Source organism: Chrysochloris asiatica, unplaced genomic scaffold (genome assembly GCF_000296735.1).
Source record: "Chrysochloris asiatica unplaced genomic scaffold, ChrAsi1.0 scaffold00021, whole genome shotgun sequence".
NCBI lineage: Eukaryota > Metazoa > Chordata > Mammalia > Afrosoricida > Chrysochloridae > Chrysochloris > Chrysochloris asiatica.
This window is the reverse complement of record NW_006408539.1, coordinates 16,635,830-16,656,942: the sequence shown is the minus strand read 5'-3', so window position 1 is coordinate 16,656,942 and position 21,113 is coordinate 16,635,830. Positions and strand designations below refer to the sequence as shown.

At 43.5% G+C, this 21,113-nt stretch overlaps 1 protein-coding gene across 1 annotated transcript in view; it reads left to right on the top strand.

Moving 5' to 3' along the window:
- The first annotated feature begins 447 nt into the window (after positions 1–447).
- BCL2 (B-cell CLL/lymphoma 2) overlaps positions 448–21,113 on the top strand; it is a 227,926-nt gene continuing 207,260 nt past the window's right edge. The window contains exon 1 of the mRNA XM_006837534.1: positions 448–1,002. Coding sequence (XP_006837597.1) covers positions 448–1,002 — 555 coding nt within the window. The remainder of the gene's footprint in view (positions 1,003–21,113) is intronic.

Genomic DNA, 21,113 nt, shown 5'->3' with positions numbered 1-21,113 from the left:
TGTAACTTTTGATGGAAACATTGGCGATTTTAATTTAAGTGCATTGGAGTAAGTTGAATTTCCAGGCAGTTGAATCCATTCTTTGGAGCGGGGTAACTTGTGTGTCTGCCTGCTTACACCCGGTGTATAAAGGAAAATGCACCTGATTTTGATTCAATAGGATTTTATTTTATTTTTTTAAACCTTTCAGCATCGCGGAGGAAGTAGACTGATCGTACAGCAATTATAGATAATAATAATGTGCCTCGTGCCATAAACATCTGAAAGGAATTTCAATAAAAATTTTCTGCATCCCATGCCAAGGGGAATACCCTCAGAGTCAAGAGTTCCGCGTGACTGAAGACACCCGCACTTCCAAGAATGCAAAGCACATCCAATAAAATCGCTGGATTATAACTCTTCTCCAGGCTTTGGGGGCTCGGGCTGGGAGCGGGTCAAGCGGGCAGGATGGCGCACGCTGGGAGAACAGGGTATGACAACCGGGAGATCGTGATGAAGTACATCCACTATAAGCTGTCGCAAAGGGGATACGAGTGGGAGGCCGGCGACTTGAGCGCCGCGTCCCCCGGGGTCACCCCGGAGCCAGGACTCCTCTCCTCTCCTCCCGCTGCGCTCCGGGGTCCGGCCGCCAGGACCTCGCCGCCCCTGGCCGCCCCTGCCGCGCAGCCGGCGCTCATCCCGGTGCCACCTGTGGTCCACCTGACCTTGCGCCAGGCCGGAGACGACTTCTCCCGGCGCTATCGCCGCGACTTCGCGGAGATGTCGAGCCAGCTACACCTGACCCCCTTCACCGCAAGGGGGCGCTTTGCCACGGTGGTGGAGGAGCTCTTCAGAGACGGGGTGAACTGGGGGCGCATTGTGGCCTTCTTTGAGTTCGGTGGGGTCATGTGTGTGGAGAGCGTCAACCGGGAGATGTCGCCCCTTGTGGACAACATCGCCCACTGGATGACGGAGTACCTGAACCGGCACCTGCACACCTGGATCCAGGATAACGGAGGCTGGGTAGGTGCATGTGTGGTTGGATGGGCGTCTGTATTTGAGGTCTGAGATCAGAGACTCAGTGGTTGGCGTGTGGGTGGACTACGGGGTCAAGGGGAGGCTGTTGAACCACTGAAATAAAACCAGGTTACTTTGTTCCCTGCTTCCCGCCCTCTTCCGCCGTACAAGGCTTTTCCTGGCAACCCTTCTGTGATCATTTCTTTCCGCCAAGAAGGAAACTTGCTTGCCAGCCGTTGAAGTTCGATGATCCAGCATTGGCGATCCTTAGGATCGTGTGATAAATGGGATCCCTTGAGTGTTTCTGGAGCTGTGGTCTTGGCTTCCTTGCATCTCAGTTACCTGTCACAGGTAACTTTTTGACGGTGGAGATTTCTGGGGTCACTCATGCCTGCTGGTCCAGACTCCAGGGCTGTGTCTCAACAATCTGTATTGAAACAAGTTTCTCTTAGGGATGCCAAAACTGGAGAGCTTAAGTAAATTGACATTTCAGAAGTCCTTGAGCTCCAATGTGTAAGGTTTGTCACCTAACAGTATGTCTAGAAGGATATTAAGTATAGATGCTTTACCTTAATTCATTGGTGACAGCTTGCACTGACTACATACATTGTGGCCTGTGTCTATAACAAGGGTATGATTTTAAAGTCTACTAGAATTTTAGTGGCTTTTACTATTTATCACTCCCAATCCACATAATTTTGTCTCCTCTGTTACTAAAGCTTGCATCAATGTCAAGCATAGAAGAATGGATTGTTAGCTGTGGGCTTTTGCATGGCTTACCATGAGTTGAAATGGTTGATACTTGCAGTTTTGAAGAACACCTATGAGGTGATTTTTTCCCCTTCTGGCACTGTGGCAGATAGAGGAAGCCCTAGTGGTGAAGTGGTTAAAGCACTAGGCTGCTAGGTTAGCAGTTCTAAGTCACTAAGTGCTCCATGGGAGAGAGATGGGGCTTTGTGCTCCTATAAACTCCAGTAACCTCAGGAACCCTATGGAGCAGTTCCACTCTACCCTACAGGGTTGTTACGAGTCAGAATCGAGTGGATAGCAGAGGGTTTAGAATTCTGGTTGGTGCTAGATAGAATATCCATGATTTTGCCATGTTCTTTTCTGTGATTCCTTTGGCGAAGGGGTATAGGGCCTAAGGATAAAAGATTGTAATTAAAATCTACATCTTATATCTAAAATTAATGATTAATTATGAAAAAGTAAAAAGAAGATTTCTTGTCTGAGGTTATTTTAGGACTTTTGTTTGAATCAAAAGACTTATCTTTGGAAAAGGATGAAATTCATTGCTTCCTCTTGGAGTCTCTTGGGAGAATTACTAATGGGGCTATTGTGTAGAACTTGACAGGAACAATAAGTCTGGAAATGAATACAAGTGGATTAGAACTCAAGAAGCATATTGCATGTTTTACTACATTTCACAAAGTGTGCTAATATCCAGGGGTCCAGACAAAGAAAAGGCGGAGAAAGGTAGATGCTCAACTGGGACATCTGAGCCTGCGTGACCAAAGTGGAGGAAAATGTTGATGCCACTGCTGAATGTGTAAAGTTAGGGGACATATCCCAGGTGACATCTCGGAAATCTGCTTGTCCTTTGTGAAGTCTTTGTTGGTTTGTGTGTTGAGACGCCACATTATCCCACCTTTAGTCATTCTGGAAAGATTTGCTCAAGGGTGAAAAAAATATTTTGTGTTAAATGCTTGATTCAAATACGTAGGTTTTTTTGTGTGTATTTATCATTCTCCTCAAAGAGGTAGGGTCTTTCAGACTCCAAAAAGATCATTTTTCATGTCAAAGTAAAACATATTTAACAGTTAAAATTATATTTAAAATTTTTCTTTTTAGTTGGAAGAAATCCAAAGTGGCAACTGCCATCTATCAAAAGAGTGGGAAACAGAGGCATCTGTTTGTGATAGAAGCTAAGATATAATCTTGATCTTTGTTGTTCAGTTGTAATGTATTAACCTTTCAAACAGTTGAGGTTTCTTTTTTAGTGAAAGGCTCACTTTTTCCTCTTTCCAAAATAGTTGTTTTTATAGGAGAACATATCTCTGTGGCCCACAGGTATCTGAGGTTGATGAATGTAGAGGCTGCATTTTATGATGCCAAACCACAACGACACACTGCGAAACATGATAAAAGCTTTTTTTTTGATAAAACTTCTTAAAGTAAAAATAAATCATAGGGAAACACAATTTGTTAATGGTAAAATGTGTAGTAGTTTTCAGAACAACACGTAGATTGATGACAATAGAGGAAATGCTAAGGAATTTGGCAAGAAAAATGCATATATCAGGAAATGTAGTCAACTGTGAACACATTAGAATAAAAATGGTGGGTTTTGTGTGTTCCAAATGATTTGCCTATTATTTTAAATGTGCATTTTTAATCTAGAGTTTTATTTTAGCGATTTGGCATATGGATGGCTTTTTCTCCAAATTTTTACTAGTTAGTGTCACATCTCTGATAATACGTTGTATCGCATAGTGCGAAAGTAGTCTTAATGGTGGTAAAGTTTCAGAAGAGAGTGTGCATATGTTTTCAGCATGTGACAGTGATCTCCTCTCTGCCCAGGGCTTGGTGGACCAGATTGGAGGCACTTTTTTTTGCTTTGCAGTTGATGTAAAGTCAGAAGAACTGTCTGCATTCCGTGTTCTATGACAGAGGAAGAAGATCCGGAGTGATAGGTTTCTGACAGGTGATCTCAGCAGTTGGCAATCAAGACTGAAGCAAGAGGTTGAGTGTAGAGTGTTCGTGTTGGTGGTTATGTGCTCATAGTGATCCAGAGAGGGTTTCTGAGGCTGGGAAGCTTTATGGGAGCAGAAAGCCTCATCTTTCTCCTGTGGAGCAGCTGGTGTACTTGAACTGCTGACAGCTATCAGCCCAATTCATGATCAAGTACACTAACCGGTAATAGAGTGGAGTGGGCCTTTAGTCCTACGTCTGAATAAGGAATTGTGAGGCATCCGCAAAAAGCCAGGACGGAGGGAGCAGCCAGAGAGCAGCCATTTTAGAAAATTGTCTAAGGTACTCAAAGTTTGGTTCATGGACCAGCCATATGAGTGTCCTCTGGGAGCTTGTTTGAAATACAGAAGCTCAGACCCCACTGCAGATGTCTTGGGTTAGAATCTGTGATAGCAAGATGTCCAAATGATCCCTGTGTACTGACTAAGACACTTGAATCGTGGGGGCATTGTTTGGGAAGAATGACCCCCGGGGACAGAATCCTACAAGTGTCCCTTTGCAGTAGTCCCAAAGGTCCCTAGTCCTACTTGGAATCCTGAGTAGTTTCCAGCTATGCGCCAGGCTGCTTTGATCCTGGAAACAGATGGGGATGAAGGTGAGATAGGAGATAAAATACTGTGTACCCCATCTTCATGAGAATGCTTCTCATGGTAGCTAAACCCACCAGCCGCTCCTCAGAAACCCTATAGAAGGGCACTGTCAGAACCAACTCTACGGCACTTCACACCATCATACAATGTGTAGGACCTCTGATGGCACAGTGTTGAGCTCTTGCCTGCTAACTAAAAAGTCAGTGGTTCGAATTCACCAACTGCTCCACGGGACAAAGATGTGGGAGTCTGGTTCTATAACCAGAGACTCTGTGGATCAGTTCTGTCCTCTGCTTTAGGGTTGCTTTGAGTTGCAATTGGCTAAATGGTAATGGGTTATTTCGTTTCTGTGTCTTTGTTATACTATGTGTATTGGCATCAATTATATAACAACAACAAAAAAGTAAGCTAGCTTTCCTACACCTAATAAAGGCTGGCGAGCTACATCTTTTAATAGCTCTATTAATATTATTTTATCCTCTTGTGACACAGTAACACTGCAAACGAGTTAGTGGCCTTGAGACTTCTTGGGGACAAAGGGTCTCTTGCAAGCCAAGGGTGAGACGTGGGAAAGGTGATGATGAGTGAAAGTTGGCACCGTGTACACTGGGACATGGAGCAACATTCAACTTGGTGTTTTAGGAGCCTGTAGTCCGTGGACTGCTCAAAGAGTTAGCTGGTTCAAACAGGAGATTGCTTGACTCTGTTCTACTGATGGTCTAACTTTTTATTATTTTTGATCTTTTGCTTTTGTTTAGGAAGATAGGGTTGAAATTCTCCATACCTAATAAATCTTATTCAGCAAGCAGTACAACAAACAGCTTTTTTTTTTTTTTTCTGAATGCAGCCCACGTCCAGAGAAACATTTGACCAACTGGAAAACAGTCCCGTGCTCTTGCCAGGGTACAAATTACATGAAAGAGCACAATTTTTATCGAGGCTGAGTATCAGCTGCTTATGGCCAATTTTGGCAGCAAAATGAGAGGATTTAAAATAGCCTGAAGATGATGCAGTCCTAAATAATATATTTAGTGATGAATTTTCCTTGGGAAAATGCTCTCTCTGCCTGTTAAGAATCACATGACCCTTTTCAATAATTTATTTTGGAGCAAAAAAAAAGCACACGATTTCTCCTGGAGCTATCCGTCATGTGCTGTTGAGTGAGCGTATTGTTCACCCTTCTCAACAGTTTAAGAGCTCACTCAATTCTCTCTTCTGTTTTAGGGCCTTTGTTGCTATTTAATGAGCGTGGCACATATTGGTTTCTCTTACGCATCCTGTTACTTTGAGTTGCGCATGTCTGTACTGAGGACTTTGGCTATTTTTAGCAATACTGAACTGAGCTGGTGGCACTGTAGGGTAAGGACTGGACTGTTCATCGCAAGGTCGGAAGTTCAAACCCACCAGCTGCACCCTGGGAGAAAGATGAGGCTTTCTGTTCCCATAAAGATTTATTTACAGCCTTGGAAATCCCATAAAGGGTTATTACTAAGAGTTTAATTGTGGGCTTTTTTTTTTTTTTTTTTGTCTTTCTTTCCTCGTTTGGGCCTGAACTGTGCTTTGCTGATTACTTAGATGTCATTTGGTCATACAATGCCACCAGATAGCAGAAAGCCACAGATGAACAACAACAAAACTCCAAACACTTAGTTTTTTCTAACCAGTCCTCTGCAGTGTCTGGGAAGGTGGGTGGGTGCTGTGGGTATCATTGGTGGCTCCCACTCACCAGCCCTGTCCACCCGTTTCCAAGGTCACTCATCCTGTGGTAGCGAGTCGATTAGCAATGTAGCTTTTCAGCAGAAGTGCATTTGTGCAAGAAAACAACACTGTCTTTGTAGTGCACCCATAGAAAGTCTTCCCACCCCCCCAGAGATGTATTGTATTTGAGGTTCAAAGGTTCTGTTAAACCTTTTTAAGGTAATGTAATATCACCTGATTCAGGTATAGCAGTAACCTCTCAATGTGGTCCCGTTTCGTCCCAGCCTCATGTAGAGGGCCACTCAAGGAATTCACTCCACTGGAAGGTTTTTCTTTCATTCCTCTGGGTTTGGTTCAAACCAAATTAGTGTTTGATGTCTAAACAGGATTAATGATGAAAATCACCCAAGAAAGGAGGTAATTCGCTATTCGACAGACAGTCTCCTGTGTGTCAGGTTAGGTTGGGGGCAGAGGAAGGAGAGCTTCATGTTTGCCTTGGGTGAACTCACAGACAGTGCTGTAGGTGTTTTATTTAGTAAACTCAATTACCACACATCAGAAACATGATCCTGGACTCCAGACTCAGAGGAAAAAAGAAGAAGAAAAAAAATTAAACTAAGAATATGTTATTTTGCATACACTTCAATCTTTGCCTAAAAATGTTATTTCTAACCAGATGGTTTTTCATGTGTGCTCTGAGCCTGATTTCAGTAGGGAGAAATGCAGACAACTTTAGAAATACCGAATAACAGAGATGCGCTGAAGAGAACTGAAAGACCCGGGGAGTTCCCTTTGTTGAATGTGTACCCACTAAGCCTCACCCGGAGAAAGATGAGGCTTTCTGCTCCCTTGAAGATTTACAGCCTCGGAAACCCTATGCAGGGTCACTCTGAGTCGAAACTGGTTTGACTACTCCTCACAACCAGAAGAAGAGCACAGTGGTGAAGCGCTTGGCTGATAATGGAAAAATGCTGGTGGTTCAAACCCATCAGCTGCTTGGAGGGAAAAAGATGGAGCCATCTGCTCCTGTAAAGATTCCAGCCTCGGAACCCCTTGTGGAGCAGCTCTTGTCTGCCCTATAACATTATAAGAGTCGGAATTGGCTTGATGGCACACAGCAACAGAGCTGCAATGCTTGGCAGCTCTTTATATTCATTATCGTTTGTGGCTTGTAGGAAAGATACGGTAAGTATCTTTGGATATGAAATTGTAAGGGAAGGCAAATGGTACTAGGTGACAAGAGTGGGGATTCAAAATGTTCTCAACAGGATCACATTCAAGTAACCAAGATGTCTTATGTGTTGGTAAGGAGCCCTGGTGGTTGGCACAGTGGTTAAATGCTTGGCTGTTAACCCTAGATAGATGGTTCAAACATGGCAGCTACTCGTCTGCTTTCGTAGATCTTGACAGCCCTATAAAGCTATAGGGTCGCTGTGAGTCAAACTTGACGACAATGAGTTTAAACACCCTTTATGAAATTAAGAAGGCTTAATAAACACAAAGCTATAGTTTTAAACGTACATCATCATCGATTTTTTTCTTAGAAGAATTAAGGGTGTCTGATTAAGAATGATGAGAGCAGCTTTTTAAAAATTTTAATTTCTTTTTTGAAAATAAGAGCTTTCTTAAATCATTCCTGTATGCAGAAGAAAATATCTCTAGATCTCCCACCTGAGAGGGGACGCTGTCTACCTTTGGTGGTAGCGGGGCTTCATTTTGTTTTAAGTTCATAGTAAGTACCGCTTTGCTTCGCTGCTAAGGTGCTCCTTACAGAAATCCACACCCTCTATCACTTACCTTCCCTAAAGACCAGTGCTTGGAACTTCTCACCTTTGTAATTCTCTCTCCTTAAATGGAGATTAGAAGCTCAAAAACCTGCAGCAAAGCTGTTTTCACGTCTAAAAGTATTTCTGCAGGTTCTCTCTTGCCACTAAGTCGGTTCCAACTCATAACCACCCTGTATAGGGTTTTTAAGGAGTGGCTGGTGGCTTTGAACCACCAACCTTGCAGTTAGCGGTCCAGTGCTTATCCTACAGCTCTGGTAGATGCCACCTTCTATATTGCCAACCTAATTTCTTGGCTCTTGATGTGAAAAACACAAGATACCATCCTTGACCTTCAGTGGGAATAATTATTGTATGGTTATTTCTGTCACACTAAAGCCTTAGGGGCTTTCTCATCAGCACCCAGCCACCCATGCTTCCCTCCTACCTGCATTAGTCTTCTGCCAAAGGGAGACCTCCTAGGTGTTACCTTCTAGTATATGAAGGGTCAGAGTCACCTGCAGAAGATAACGAACTCAAAGAATATGCCTAGATGCCAGCAAGACTGAGCAGAGATGGCCTTGAACCACACTAGAGTGTGACCCTGACACCAGTAAGTCGTCTTGGTGAAGAAACAGTTACACGATGGCCTGCTAACTGAAGGGTTGGTGGTTTGAACCCACCCAGCGGCTCCATGGGAGAAAGACTTAATGATTTGCTTCCATAAAAACAAAGCAAAGACAGACCCCTGCGATTGAGGCAAATTTGACTCACAAGGACTGAGTAGGACAGAGTAGAGCTGTCTCTGGTTTCCAAGACTGTAAGTGTTTATAGAAGCTGACAGCCTCATCTTTCTCCTGAGGAGGAGCTGGTGGGTTCCAACCACCAAAAGTTCAACTTGCAGCCCAGCGCTTAACTCACTGAGCCAGGAGGGCTTCTTTCATAACAATTACAGCCTACGAGACCCTATGAGTAGTTCGATGGTACCACCACCATCCCTAATCCAGTTCCAGGAAGCAGGGTAAGTATACTTCTGTCAACAGATGGCATTCAGTCCTCTAGAGATTATAAATCCCAGTGCTGAACAGAACACGAAGAAGGTCTGGGGGCAGGATTGCCTTCACTCTGATCTCTGATTAGAAAATCAGAGTGGGGGATGATAGCTAAAATTTGACTAACTAAACTTGACTGAAATAGTTTGTAATGAAGACTACTTCCCCAAATGCCATCTGAACCATGTTAGAAAGGGAATCTCCCTGCCTGACACCAATTGTAGCAACATGTTGGAGAGTGATTTGGGGGTTTGTTGTGGGTGGTTGATGGGGGTGCCGGAAAAGAGGGTAACTGCAGAGTCGAGGGTATCTTCTCTTACTCAAGCACATGGACATGCTGCCATGGGAGGAGGCTCTGTTTGGAAAATGTGTGTTTCTATCCTGCTTCTTGTTTTGCCTGAAGAATTTTAGAGACAGAACCATATTCCATTTTTCGTTAATAATCAGTTCATCAGCTCTCTGGGGCTTCCACATAATGAGTCAGAAGCTGTCGGCCCGACTCCATTCTGCTCTTTATTATGTCTCCTGAAAACAAGACGAGAACCCACAGTGTCAAGCGAAGCTTTAATTTTTCCAGGGAGATTTTTCCATTGAGACCCATATATCTTTTCCTGTGACAACTCCAATTACTCTATTTCTTTGTTTTAAATGGGCTTTTCTTGAGCTGCAAAGGAATATGGAGAGTTTATGAATTTTAATGCTTGGAGCACAAACCAAGAGATCGATGTGGTGGGTTGTCATAATTTGACTTCCATCTCTCCTTAGCAGATTTTTGAGGTTTCTCCAGCCTTCCAGCACTATACATGTAGGATCTGTGTATTGACTCTGAAATGGAATTGGTGTCAAATATTCGTAGGCTGCACTAAAAATGTCCGAGAAGATTTGGGATGCATACTTAGATCTCTTACTTCGATTCCTACTGGGTACATGTGGACTTCTTACAACTGCTGCTCTTAAGTGCCGTCTAGTTGGAACTCAGCTCACAGTGACCCTGGATAGGTTTTCCAAGGCTATACATCTTTGCGGGAGCAGAAAGCCACATCTTTCTCCCTCAGAGCGGTTGGTGGGCTTGAACCGCCAACCATGTGGTTCCAAGTCCAGTGCTTATCCTACATTTTCACTGCACTACTGTTCTTAAAATTAGGATAGGAGTAAAATAAAGGACAAAGTAGGCCATCAACTTCAGATACTGTCGTCGATTTTTAAATGTCGTTGGAGATGAGGGGAGCAAGCCATAAAGGATGCCAATGGTAGTTAGTCTAGGTCTAAAACTTTAAAAGTATCTAGCTCTTAGCCATTTCCTTTGTGGATTTTTGCCAGCATCTTAAAACAACAAAAAAAAAACCCTTGAAAATTTTGAAAGAGATGGTTTTGAGGTATTTCACAACAAAATTATGTGTCAGTGAGACAAATTCACTAATATTAAAGTGGCAGTATTAAAAAAAACCCCACACATTTGAAGATGTTTTAATCAAAGAAAATGAGTACTTACTTGTTCACAAAATATAGCCCTGAAACCAGGGTAGCAATGGAAACAGACAAGTGTTATTATAAAGATCTTGTTATTCAATATGCATCCATACTAAAGTTATTTCACAGAAAAAACATTTACTGAGGACCTACTGTGTGCAAGGAGTCCTGGTGTGGTTCTATAGGATAAGCACTGAGCAAGTAACTGCTATGTTGTCGGTTAAAACCTACCAGTTGCTCCTCGGAAACCCCATACAGGGTCTCTATGAGTCAGAACCAACTCGACAGCACTTAACAACAACACTGTATGCAAAGCTGTATGCTAGGTGATTTAATTAAATACAAAAATGTGTCTGATAATCTTTAAGGAATATACAAACTGGTTGTTGTTGAGTGGGCCTTACTCATAGCAACCCTATGTACCACAGAACAAAGGTCTGGCTGCTCCTTTGCCATTATGAAAATGATTGTTATGTTTGGGGCCACTGTTGTAGCCACTATGTCAGCCATTGAAGTTCTTCTTTTGTTTGCCAAGTACGATGTCCTAGAACTGATCCCTTTAGTGACATGTCCAAACTACGTGAGATGAAGTCTTGCCGTGTTTGCTTCTAAGGAGCATTCTGGCTGTATTTCTTCCAAGACAGATTTGTTTGTTCTTCTGGCAGTCCATGATATTTTTAATATTCTTTGCCAATGCTTTTAATTCAAAGTCAATTCTTTTTGGGCCTTCCTTGTTCATTGTCCAGCTTTTGTATATAGATGAAGCAATTGAAAATATCATGGACTGTGTCAAGCTCCTTGGAAACCCTAGTCAGGGTCACTGTGGGTCGAAGGGACTCAACAGCACTTAACAACAACAGTAGTGGTATACTGGTTCAGGTGCTCAGCTGCTTTTCAAAAGGTGGGCGGTTGTAACCCACCCTACTGCTCTTTGGGAGAAAGATTTGGCAGCCTGCTTCTGAAAAGATTTCAAACCAAACCCATGGTCCATGAGTGCATACCGGCTCATAGCAATACTAAAGGACAGAGTAGAACTGCCCCATGGGAGTCTTTACGGAGGCAAACCGCCACTTCTTTCTTCTGCAGTGCGACTAGTGGGTTTGAACCCCTGACCTTTCTATTAGCAGCTGAGTGCTTCTAACCACTGCTCTATCAGGGTTCCTCAAAGGAAAGGACAAGAACTTACCTGGGATTTGAACCTGGAACTTCTCACACCCACTGGGCTGCTATTGGAAAGGTCAGCTGTTCAAACCCACCCACAGCTCCTCAGAAACTCTACACGGGGTTGCCGTGAGTCTAAACTGACTTGACAGCACTTAACAACAATGATGACAATCTAGAATTATGTCCTTAGGTCACTAATACCACCCCCACCCCCACCCCCACCCCGTAGGACTGTTCTACTGTGCCCTGTAGGGTTGCAATAAGCTGTAACCAACTTGACAACAACTGTTTGAGACTCTCAACCATACAAATCTAGGTGTTCTCCATCACTGGGACTGCTTTATTTAATACAGTATTTTTGCTGTTCAATTAAACGTATCACCTAGCGTAGTGGATAGTAGGCGCACACAATGACTGGTTATTGAATGAATGAAAGAATACAGTGATTCTTTTAGAGGCACTTTGAGTACCCAGTTCATCATAAATAGCCAAGGTTTTCCATTTCCTTTCCGGTGTGTTCCACAGGTACATATACAGTCAATAGAAATGTAAAAAAGAAAATACTTATTAAGTGTTTGGGTTTCATCCTTTATTATTGGTTAGGAAAAAAAAAAAGTATGTTATTCATTACTGGAGGGAAATCTTCTGGATTTTGTATTATATTATTCAACATTTATACATCCCTAAGGAGCTCTGGTGGAGTCCTGGTGGGGAGTTATGGCTTAATGTGCTGGACTGCAAAGTTGGTTTGAACCACAAGGTCAGCGGTTCAAGCTCATCAGCCACTGCTTGGAAACAGGGTCACTGTGAGTTGAAACTGAGTCAGTGGCACTTAACACCACCAAGGAGCTCTGGTAGCATAGTGGGTATGAGTCAGGCTGCTAGCTTCAAGTTCAGCAGTTCAAAACTACGAGTCATTTTGTGGGAGAAAGATGGGACTTTCCACTCCTGTAAAGATTTACAGCCTTGGAAACTCTATGCACGGTCTCTATGAGTCGGAACCGACTCCACGGCACAAAACCACCACCACCAATGCTGTTCTGACTTGACTGCACTTAAAAACAACAACAAATACTAATCCTAGTGGCGTATAAATGTTGAATAATAAAACCCAGAAGATTGTCCTCCAGGGATGAGTAACATTTATACATTCATACGTTCCTAACAGCACTTCACAACCACAACAATAATGCTGTTCCTGGGATCCTGGGGTGGCTCTGTAGATAAATACTGGATCACAAGGTTGGTTTGAACTGCAAGGTCAGCATTCCAGACTCACCAGCTACTCCTTGGAAACCCTTTACAGGGTTGCTATGAGTTGGAACCAACTCGACAGCACTTAACAACAACAACACATTCTAATTTTGTAGTCTTGGTGTGGCGCTGTAGGATGAACACTGGACTGCTGACCATAAGGGTGAAGGTTGGCGATTCAAACCAGCCATTCGCTCTTTGGAAACCCTATTCAGGGTCTCTGAGTTGAAACCAACTGGACTGCACTTTACGACCACAATACTAATCCTAGATACTAGTTGTCACATTATAGCTGCTCATAAAAAGGAGGTGCACACATGGTCTCTCTGTCTCTCTCTCTCTCTATGTATATTTATATACACACACACACATAGTCGTCATGTTCATCGTGTTTGATATCTCAAGCCTAGTCCACACAGACGGTGGAACTTTGAGCATGAGTTTACTCAGCACCGGATCATGAAAGAAAGCCGGCTTGTCCAAGGTTCTTGTCCTGGGAATAAGGTGGTGTTTCTCGCTAATTAGTGCTGAAGCTCAAATGTAAAATAGCAAAGCCAAGAGCACTCCCAGCGAGAAGGATGAGCCTGGCACTTCCGGCTCCGGCTCCAGCAAGTGTCACAGCCTTCCTGTGGTTTTCAGAACTGCTGGAAAATGTGTTCTGAGAATCCTTACCCTTTGGCATGAAGCAAACCCAAAGTATAGTTGCTCATCATGTGTCTTGTGTTTGAGAAAGATTGTATGATTTGTTTACTTGTAATGATGCTTGACCATACTTCTCCAAGGATTTTTTTAAAAAGGGGCATGTGTCAGCTTAGAGATTTGTCCCTTTGAATGAAGCCAAAGGAGCCTCTGCTCTGTCCTCCCTCTGATCTCTCCTTTCCTCCCTCAGGTTTCCTTAGTGGCCATCTGTGCCTCGAGTTGGCATGGCCACCCCATTTCAAGTGCCTTATCTATGAGTGGATACAGAAACTTCAGATTAGAAAGAACACCCAGATAATTGGCCTGTTCTCCAAAGTATCTGTCCCCCGTGCTGCTGCCAGATTCGTTCTTAATGAATACATCCAATGACACTGGGATTCTTGGGCTCGTTCACATCCGTGAGAAAATGAGCCTCCCTGCTTTGTAACAGCTTGCAGCTCAGGGAGGGGAAAAGAAAGAAAGAAAGAAAGAAAAAGACAGCCATTGCACAAGTTTTCTTTCCCATAAATGATACTTGGAGACTTAAGTGAAGGTTGTTATTAGTTTTCTGTTTCATGCTTGGACTGTGCGTGAGAATAACACAAGCTGTCACTGCAAATCAGTAGCGACACACGGTGCTTTGTCTTGGTGACTGTGAGCATTTAACATTTGGCTCAATTAAAAATTAACTGATGAAAGTATGTGTCATAAACAGAAACTGAAGATCCTTTTCCTGAGGAATATTTTAAGGGCATGACCAGGGAGTAAATTTGTGGTTTTATAAAGTATGGAGAATTGGAGGACATAGTATACATTGAGGAGGCCTGTTAGGTCAGCTCTTAAAGTGGTTGACTGCTGAACAAAAGGTGGGTAGCTCTAGCCCACCGGCCGCTTTGTGGGAGGAAGATGGGGCCGTCTGTGCCCATAGAGATCACAGTCTTGGAAACCTGATGGGACAGTTCTGTTCTGTGCTATCAGGTTCATATACATTGGTGTCAACTCCATGCCAGTGGGTATAATAGGAGTTGAGACAGTTGGTTCTGCCCTGTGACCTCTCACCTGTTTGGTCTGGGAGGACAGTGGGAAGGAATGTTCTCCGTGTAGCATTGAGGACCCACTCAACTCTGAGTTTGAGTGTGTCATCAGGTTTAGCTCTCTATCGTACAGCTGAAGTATGCAAACCAGGAGCTGAGTTATTCATGTCTACCACACACAGTAGGCCAGGCGTGGGGAAGCAATACTGTACAACCTGGCTCTGGCTATGGGAGGGAAAACATCACAGGAGTAGGAGCGTGTTTTAGAGAGTGAGAGGCCCTGGGGTTGGAGGTTCAAATCCACCTAGAGGTGCCTCAAAGAAAAGCGTGGTAATCTACTTCCAAACAGAAATCAGTCCTACAGAGCTCAGTTCTACTCTGATGCACGTGGGGCCACCAGGTGTTGGAATGCACCCGGCATCAACTGGTTTTACATTAGAGTTGAGGCAGGCTTCTCGGGAGAGGGTAGTGAGCGGACATCTGGAAGGTGAGCAGACATGATCCAGTGATGGGGGCAGGGGTTGGAGGAGAGTATGGCCAACAGACAGAACACAGGAACAAAGGCCGGAGTGGCCATGGGGGTAGCAGGACCCGAGAGGTCAGTCTGGCTGGAGCAAGGTGTCCATGGGAGTGTCCCTCAGAGACGAAGGTGACCCTGGAAGGGATTTTGTTAAGAAGTCCACCTAATACAATTTAGACAGATTATGGAACTGGGGAGAAAGTACAGACCAATAGGAGTTATTTCAGTAGGTGAGCAAAGCCCAAGAATGCTAGTGGGAACAGCAGACAGGGATAGTGTTGGGCAGTGATTAAGGAATCCTGGTAGAACAGTTCTTAAGCACTTGGTTGTTAATTGAAAGGTTGGCTGTTCAAACCCACTAGCCACTCCATGGGAGCGAGATGAGGCAGTTTGCTTCCATAAAGATTACAATCTTGGAAACCCTATGAGGCAGTTCTACTCCACCCTACAGGGTCGCTGTGCATCTGAATGGACTCAATAGCAAGGGATTGGGGCAATGATTAGGAACAGACTGGGGAGACTTTTAGGAGGATGCAGGGATTGATGTTGTTAAGAGCCTCTGAGTCAGGAGCGGTTGTTTAAGTGTGAACTGCCGACTTAGTGGTTCAAACCAATCTTGCAATCCAATGTTTCTCCTACAGTGCCACAGCAGGACTCCGTAACTCCATATATATCTATATTTTAGGGTCCCTATGGGTCGGAACCGACTCGATGGCACTTAACAACAACAACATATCTCTCTCTCTCTCTCTATATATATATATATAGATATATCTATATCTATCTATCTATATATATATCTAGCTCTATCTATCTATTTATCTTGTTATTAAATGCCGTTGAGTTGGTTCCAACTCATAGCGATACTGTACAGGGTTTCCGAGGAGCAGCTGATGGGTTTGTCCACACATATCTATATCTATATCTATATTTATATCTATCTATATATATATACAAACACACACATACATATATATGTATACATATATATATATATAGAGAGATATGAGGCTTTATGCTCCCTTGAAGATTGGCTGGTGAGTTTGAGCTGCCAACCTTGCAGTTCAAACCGACCTTGCAGTCCAGTGGATTATCCCACAGTACCCTATATATCTGTATATATACATACATACATATGTATTTATATATATAAAACTGAAGCCACAAGGTCAGCAGTTCGATCCCACTAGCCATTCCAGGGGAGAAAGATGAGATTTCCTACTCCTGCAAATATTTATATCCTTGGAAACGCTATACAAGTTCACTATCAAGTCGGAACCGATTCGACGGCTGTTAACAACAACATATATATATCTTTTGCAGTTGACTTATTTCATTCAACATAAGGTTCATCCTTGTTCCAAGGTGTTTGGGGAATTCGTTTGACTTTGTCGCTGAGTAGTACTCCAGTGTGTCACGATCACATTTCTCTTCCTTGATAGGTTGTCCCCATTGTGCTATTATGAATAGCTGTGTCTGTGACAGGGGGTTATTTTAGATTGTTGGGATCTAAATGTTGCCTTCAAATTGGCCACCGATTCATGACAACTCCATACCCATCACAACAAAACACTGCTCCATTCCTATGTTGGGTTGTGGATCTGACCTTTGTCTTCCATAGGGCTTTCATTGGCATAGATTTGGACATAGATGACCTTCCTTCCTTGCATCTAACTACCAATCTACATTTCTACGTACGTTGAACAGTGCACTCATCTCTCTGGGTGCCCGATAATAATCTGGAGGCAGAAGTGTTTGTGTGATTAAGAGCATGCAGAGCCTGTGTCAGTAGATTCCATAGTATCTAGGGGACATGCGGTTAAGTGATTCAACTTCATTCATTCGACAACAGTTTATAAAGACTTAGTTGTGTGTCAGTCACTGTTGTAGGCACAGGAGGGCTAGCAGAAAGCATGTTAGTCAAGGCCTTGGTGGTTGTGAAACAGCGTGGGGGAAATCAGAACAATAAACAAGCTAATAATTGATAATGTTATAGAAGGATTACAAGAAGATAAAACAGCAGTGTGACAGAGGCGTGCTGCTGTAGCCATAGTAACTTCTTACGTTAGTTAGTCTTTGAGGTTCTTCTAGTGATATTGCAATCTGCACCCAGACCAAGCCTATCACACTGTCATCAAACTAAACCCAAGCCTGTCATGGCGACCCTAGAGGACAGAGCAGAACCATGTCGTAGGTTTTCTAAAGCGGCAATCTTTACGGAAGCAGACATCTTTCCCCCATAGGGTGGCTGGTAGATTTGATCTGCTGACCTTTTGGTTAGCAGCTAAGTGCTTAACTGCTGTGCTACCGGGGGTACCTTGTAGTTTACACAAAGGACGTTTAATGTCTGAAACACAGTGGTGTACCTTAAGAATGGGGTCACATAAAATTAACACGTGTTTGTAGAGTCTAGCCCTTACTCTAGTTTAAAACGGGGTTCCATGTACAAAGAAGACTCCATTGTTCCTGGCTAAAATATTGGAGCACTTTCTCCCTTACCCAGTAATCCTAACATTGTTCCATTTTCGTGCATGACAACATTAGTCATTGACGGCAGTCTCTGAAAGTTGGGAGGAAGGAAAGACACGAACATTCACCGAATGTAAGTGTCAGACGCTAGATTTAGCAGTTTTGCAAATAGGAGATTCTTTAGCCCCAAAGCCTTCCCATGAGGGTGGGAAGTGGAATTGTAGAGGAAGCAGAGGCTCAAGTCTGGTGTTGTTATTATGTGCCGTGGAGTCGGTTCTAACTCATAGCAACCGTGTGTAGGGTTTCCGAGGCTATAAGTCTTTATGGGAACAGAAAGCCTCATCTTTCTTCTACGGAGCAACTGGTAGTTCAGAACTGCTGACCTTGAGGTTAGCAGCCCAACTCATAATCACTGTGTCTATAAAAGAGGCAAAACCAGGATTCTTTATGTGGACAACCAGTTGATTATCGATGCCCTCTAAAAGTTGAAAACAATGTTGTTGTTTTTTTTTAAAAAAATAGGCGTGCTAAGAGGAATACAGGTTCAATGCATGTGTGTGCTTGGTTTCTTTTGGAAGCCCCTTGATGCTGTTGTTAGGTGTCAGCAAGTTGAATTCGATCATAGGGACCCCACGCAAGAGAGTAGAACTGCCCCATAGGGTGTTCTAGTCTAGGATCCTTACTGAAGTGAATTACCAGAATTTTCAATCCAGTGGAGCCAATGGTTGGGTTTTAACCACCAGCCCAGTACTTAACCCTTCAGCCACCAGTGGTCTTCATTTTAGTAACTAGTCAGCGATACCTTTCTCCCAACATAGATTCTGTTTATGAGTTCTTCCATAGTGAAAACACAAAACAAAATGCTTCTCTTTGGTTCCAATAGTCTGAATCAACATCCTTTGAAAATGAAGTAATCATCAAAATCAGCTGCTTCATACCCAGACCAGACAGCAGGTTCAAAAGCCCTCTTTCTGAGGTCAGAGTGTGTTGTTGGAATAACAGATTCCCCATGTTCCCCTGGGTCAAGAGAAATGATCTCACCGTCAGATTGTAACCTGCCTGAAGCCTGCATGAAAAGGTGGGCAAAGGTTGTGGCTCTGATTAGAATGTGAGCAGTGCTTATTTTAGACATGACCTGAGTGGCTTTTTCCAGAGTGCAGCGGTGGAATGACAGGCTACTCACATTTACAACATGATGATGTATCTACTTTCATATTTAGCTGTAAATTTTATTCTGCTCATAAACAAACCCACCTTCAGCCACTGCTGATGTATCAAGGAAGAGTTCTTTCCACCCCCATGTTCCATTTGGATACATTTGGCTTAGACCCTCTGAGTGTTTTCCATAATAACATTTGAACAGGATGCTGTTGTGTTGATATGTAGGACTGAGGGAGTTTCGGTGTGGGCCAGGAAACTACTTTCTGAAAAGAAACTTAAAACACTGCATTCTGACAAGATAGGAAACTCTTACGGCTCCTTATGAAACTGATCTTCCTCCCGCTGCTTTCGGGTTCATTTATATTTCTCTCTGTGTTAGGAACCATATGTAGATGGAATATTTAACTAATTTTAAATTCAGGTGCAGAATAAGTAACTCAAATCCAGAAGAAGAAGAAAAAAAATATTGTGAGGGGGTTTATTTTATTTGAATAAATAAAATTGAAAAAGCAAAGCAAACATCTCCTACGCACAACGTGGTAGGACTTTATAGAATAGCGCGTCATGGTATTTCATGAAGAAGCAAAAAAGAAAGGGAAATTCTTATTCGGGCAGAGAGACAAGAGTAACTTTCATCAAGTGAGACGGAGTTCCATGTCAGGCTCCCAAGCCCTGGATGCTGAATTAGTTGAACCAAACTTGCCACAGCTATTTCTTCTCTCTTGTAGGGACCAGACTGCTTTAACATTTTGGGTCCAATATAATCTAAGATGTCAAGTTTATGAGTTGCAAGCCAATAGTGTAATACTGCTTTAAAATCCGAGTGAGTGTAGATAATTAGAATCTTTGTTCTTCTGACAGGGACCCCTGGTGGCACCGCAGTTAAGTGCTCAGCTCTAACGGAAAGGTCAGCGATTTGAAGCCACTAGCCACTGCTCAGAAGAAAGATGTAGTAGTCTGTTTCCATAAAGATGGAAATTGGAAGCACTAGGGGGGCAGTGGATTGTCCTGTGGATTGCTGAGCTGGTACTGACTCAGGGAAAGTGGTCTGGGTTTGGTCCTTTTACCAGCTTTATGTCAGACCGGAGTCCTGATGTTCTCCTGGTTCAAACCCATCAGCCACTCTGTGGATATCCTGTACGGGGTCGCTATGAGTTTAAACCAACTTGATGGCACTTAATAACAACAACAAGTTTTAAGGTGAAGTCCTTGTGTGGCACTGAAAGGTCGGCGGTTCAAACCCACCTGTTATTGTTTGATGTTAGTGCCATCAAGTCAGTACCAACTCATAGCGACCTTATGCACAGCAGAAGGAAACACTGCCCGGTTCTGCACCAACATCACAATTGTTGCTATGCCTGAGCCCATCGCTGCCAGCACTGGGCCAGTCCATCTCGTTGGGGGTCTTCCTCTTTTTTGCTGACCCTCTGCTTTACCAAGCATGATGTCCTTCTCCAGGGGCTGGTCCCTCCTGACAATATGTCCTAAGTATGAGAGACGAAGTTTGGCCATCCTGACTTCCAGGAGTATTCTGGCTGTACTTCTTCCAACACGGATTTGTTTGTTCTGTTTGTGGTATGTGGTACTTTTAATATTCTCCTCCAACAACCATAACTCAAATGCATCACTTCATCTATGGTCTTTCTTATTCATTGTCCAACTTTCACATGCATATGCGGCTATTGAAAATACCATGGCTTGGGTCAGGCACACCTTAGCCCTCAGACTTTGCTCTTGAACACAATCAAGAGGTCTTGTGCAGCAGATGTGCAGTATGGCATTTGATTTCTTGACTGCCGCTTACGTGGCCGCTATGAGTCGGAACCAACTCGATGGCACTTAACAACAACAAATTACAGGATGAGATCTCAGGACAGGGCTAGTATGGATTTGGTCCTGTGCCTAGGATGGGCTCATTGGTTTTCAGTGTGAAGAGGAAGAGGAGAAAGCCATGCCCTTAATTAGTGTGACTTCTGCGTGAGATGATCATAATGTTCACCTGTAAATAAAGAGTCCATATACCTCCTTGTTCTAGTTGATCCCATGTGACCGAGTAGATGTCCCACTGGGTTTTCTAAGCTGGAGTTAGGGAAGCAGAGCACCAGGTCTTTCTTCCACAGAGCTGCCAAATGGGTTAAAGTTAGAACCTAGTGCTAAGGTGTGGCAGTCTGCTTCTGCAAAGGTTACATTGTTAGAAAGCCTTTGGATCAGTTCTGTTCTGCCCTTCAGGGCCACAAGGAGTCAGAATGGACTCCACAGTAATGGATTTAATCTTTAAAGAAGCAGACCGCCAGGTCTTTCTTCTGTGGAAGTGCTGGGTAGGTTTGAAAAGTTAGCAACCAATCCAAAAACCCGTTGCCAACGAGTCGATTCTGAACTCACAGTGGTCTTAGAGGGCAGAGTGAAACTACTCCTTAGGGTTTCTGAGCAGTAGTTCCACTCGGTCCCACAGTCTTTATGGGAGCCAGCCTCATCTTTCTTCAGAAGGGTGGCTGGTAGGTTTGAACCCCTAA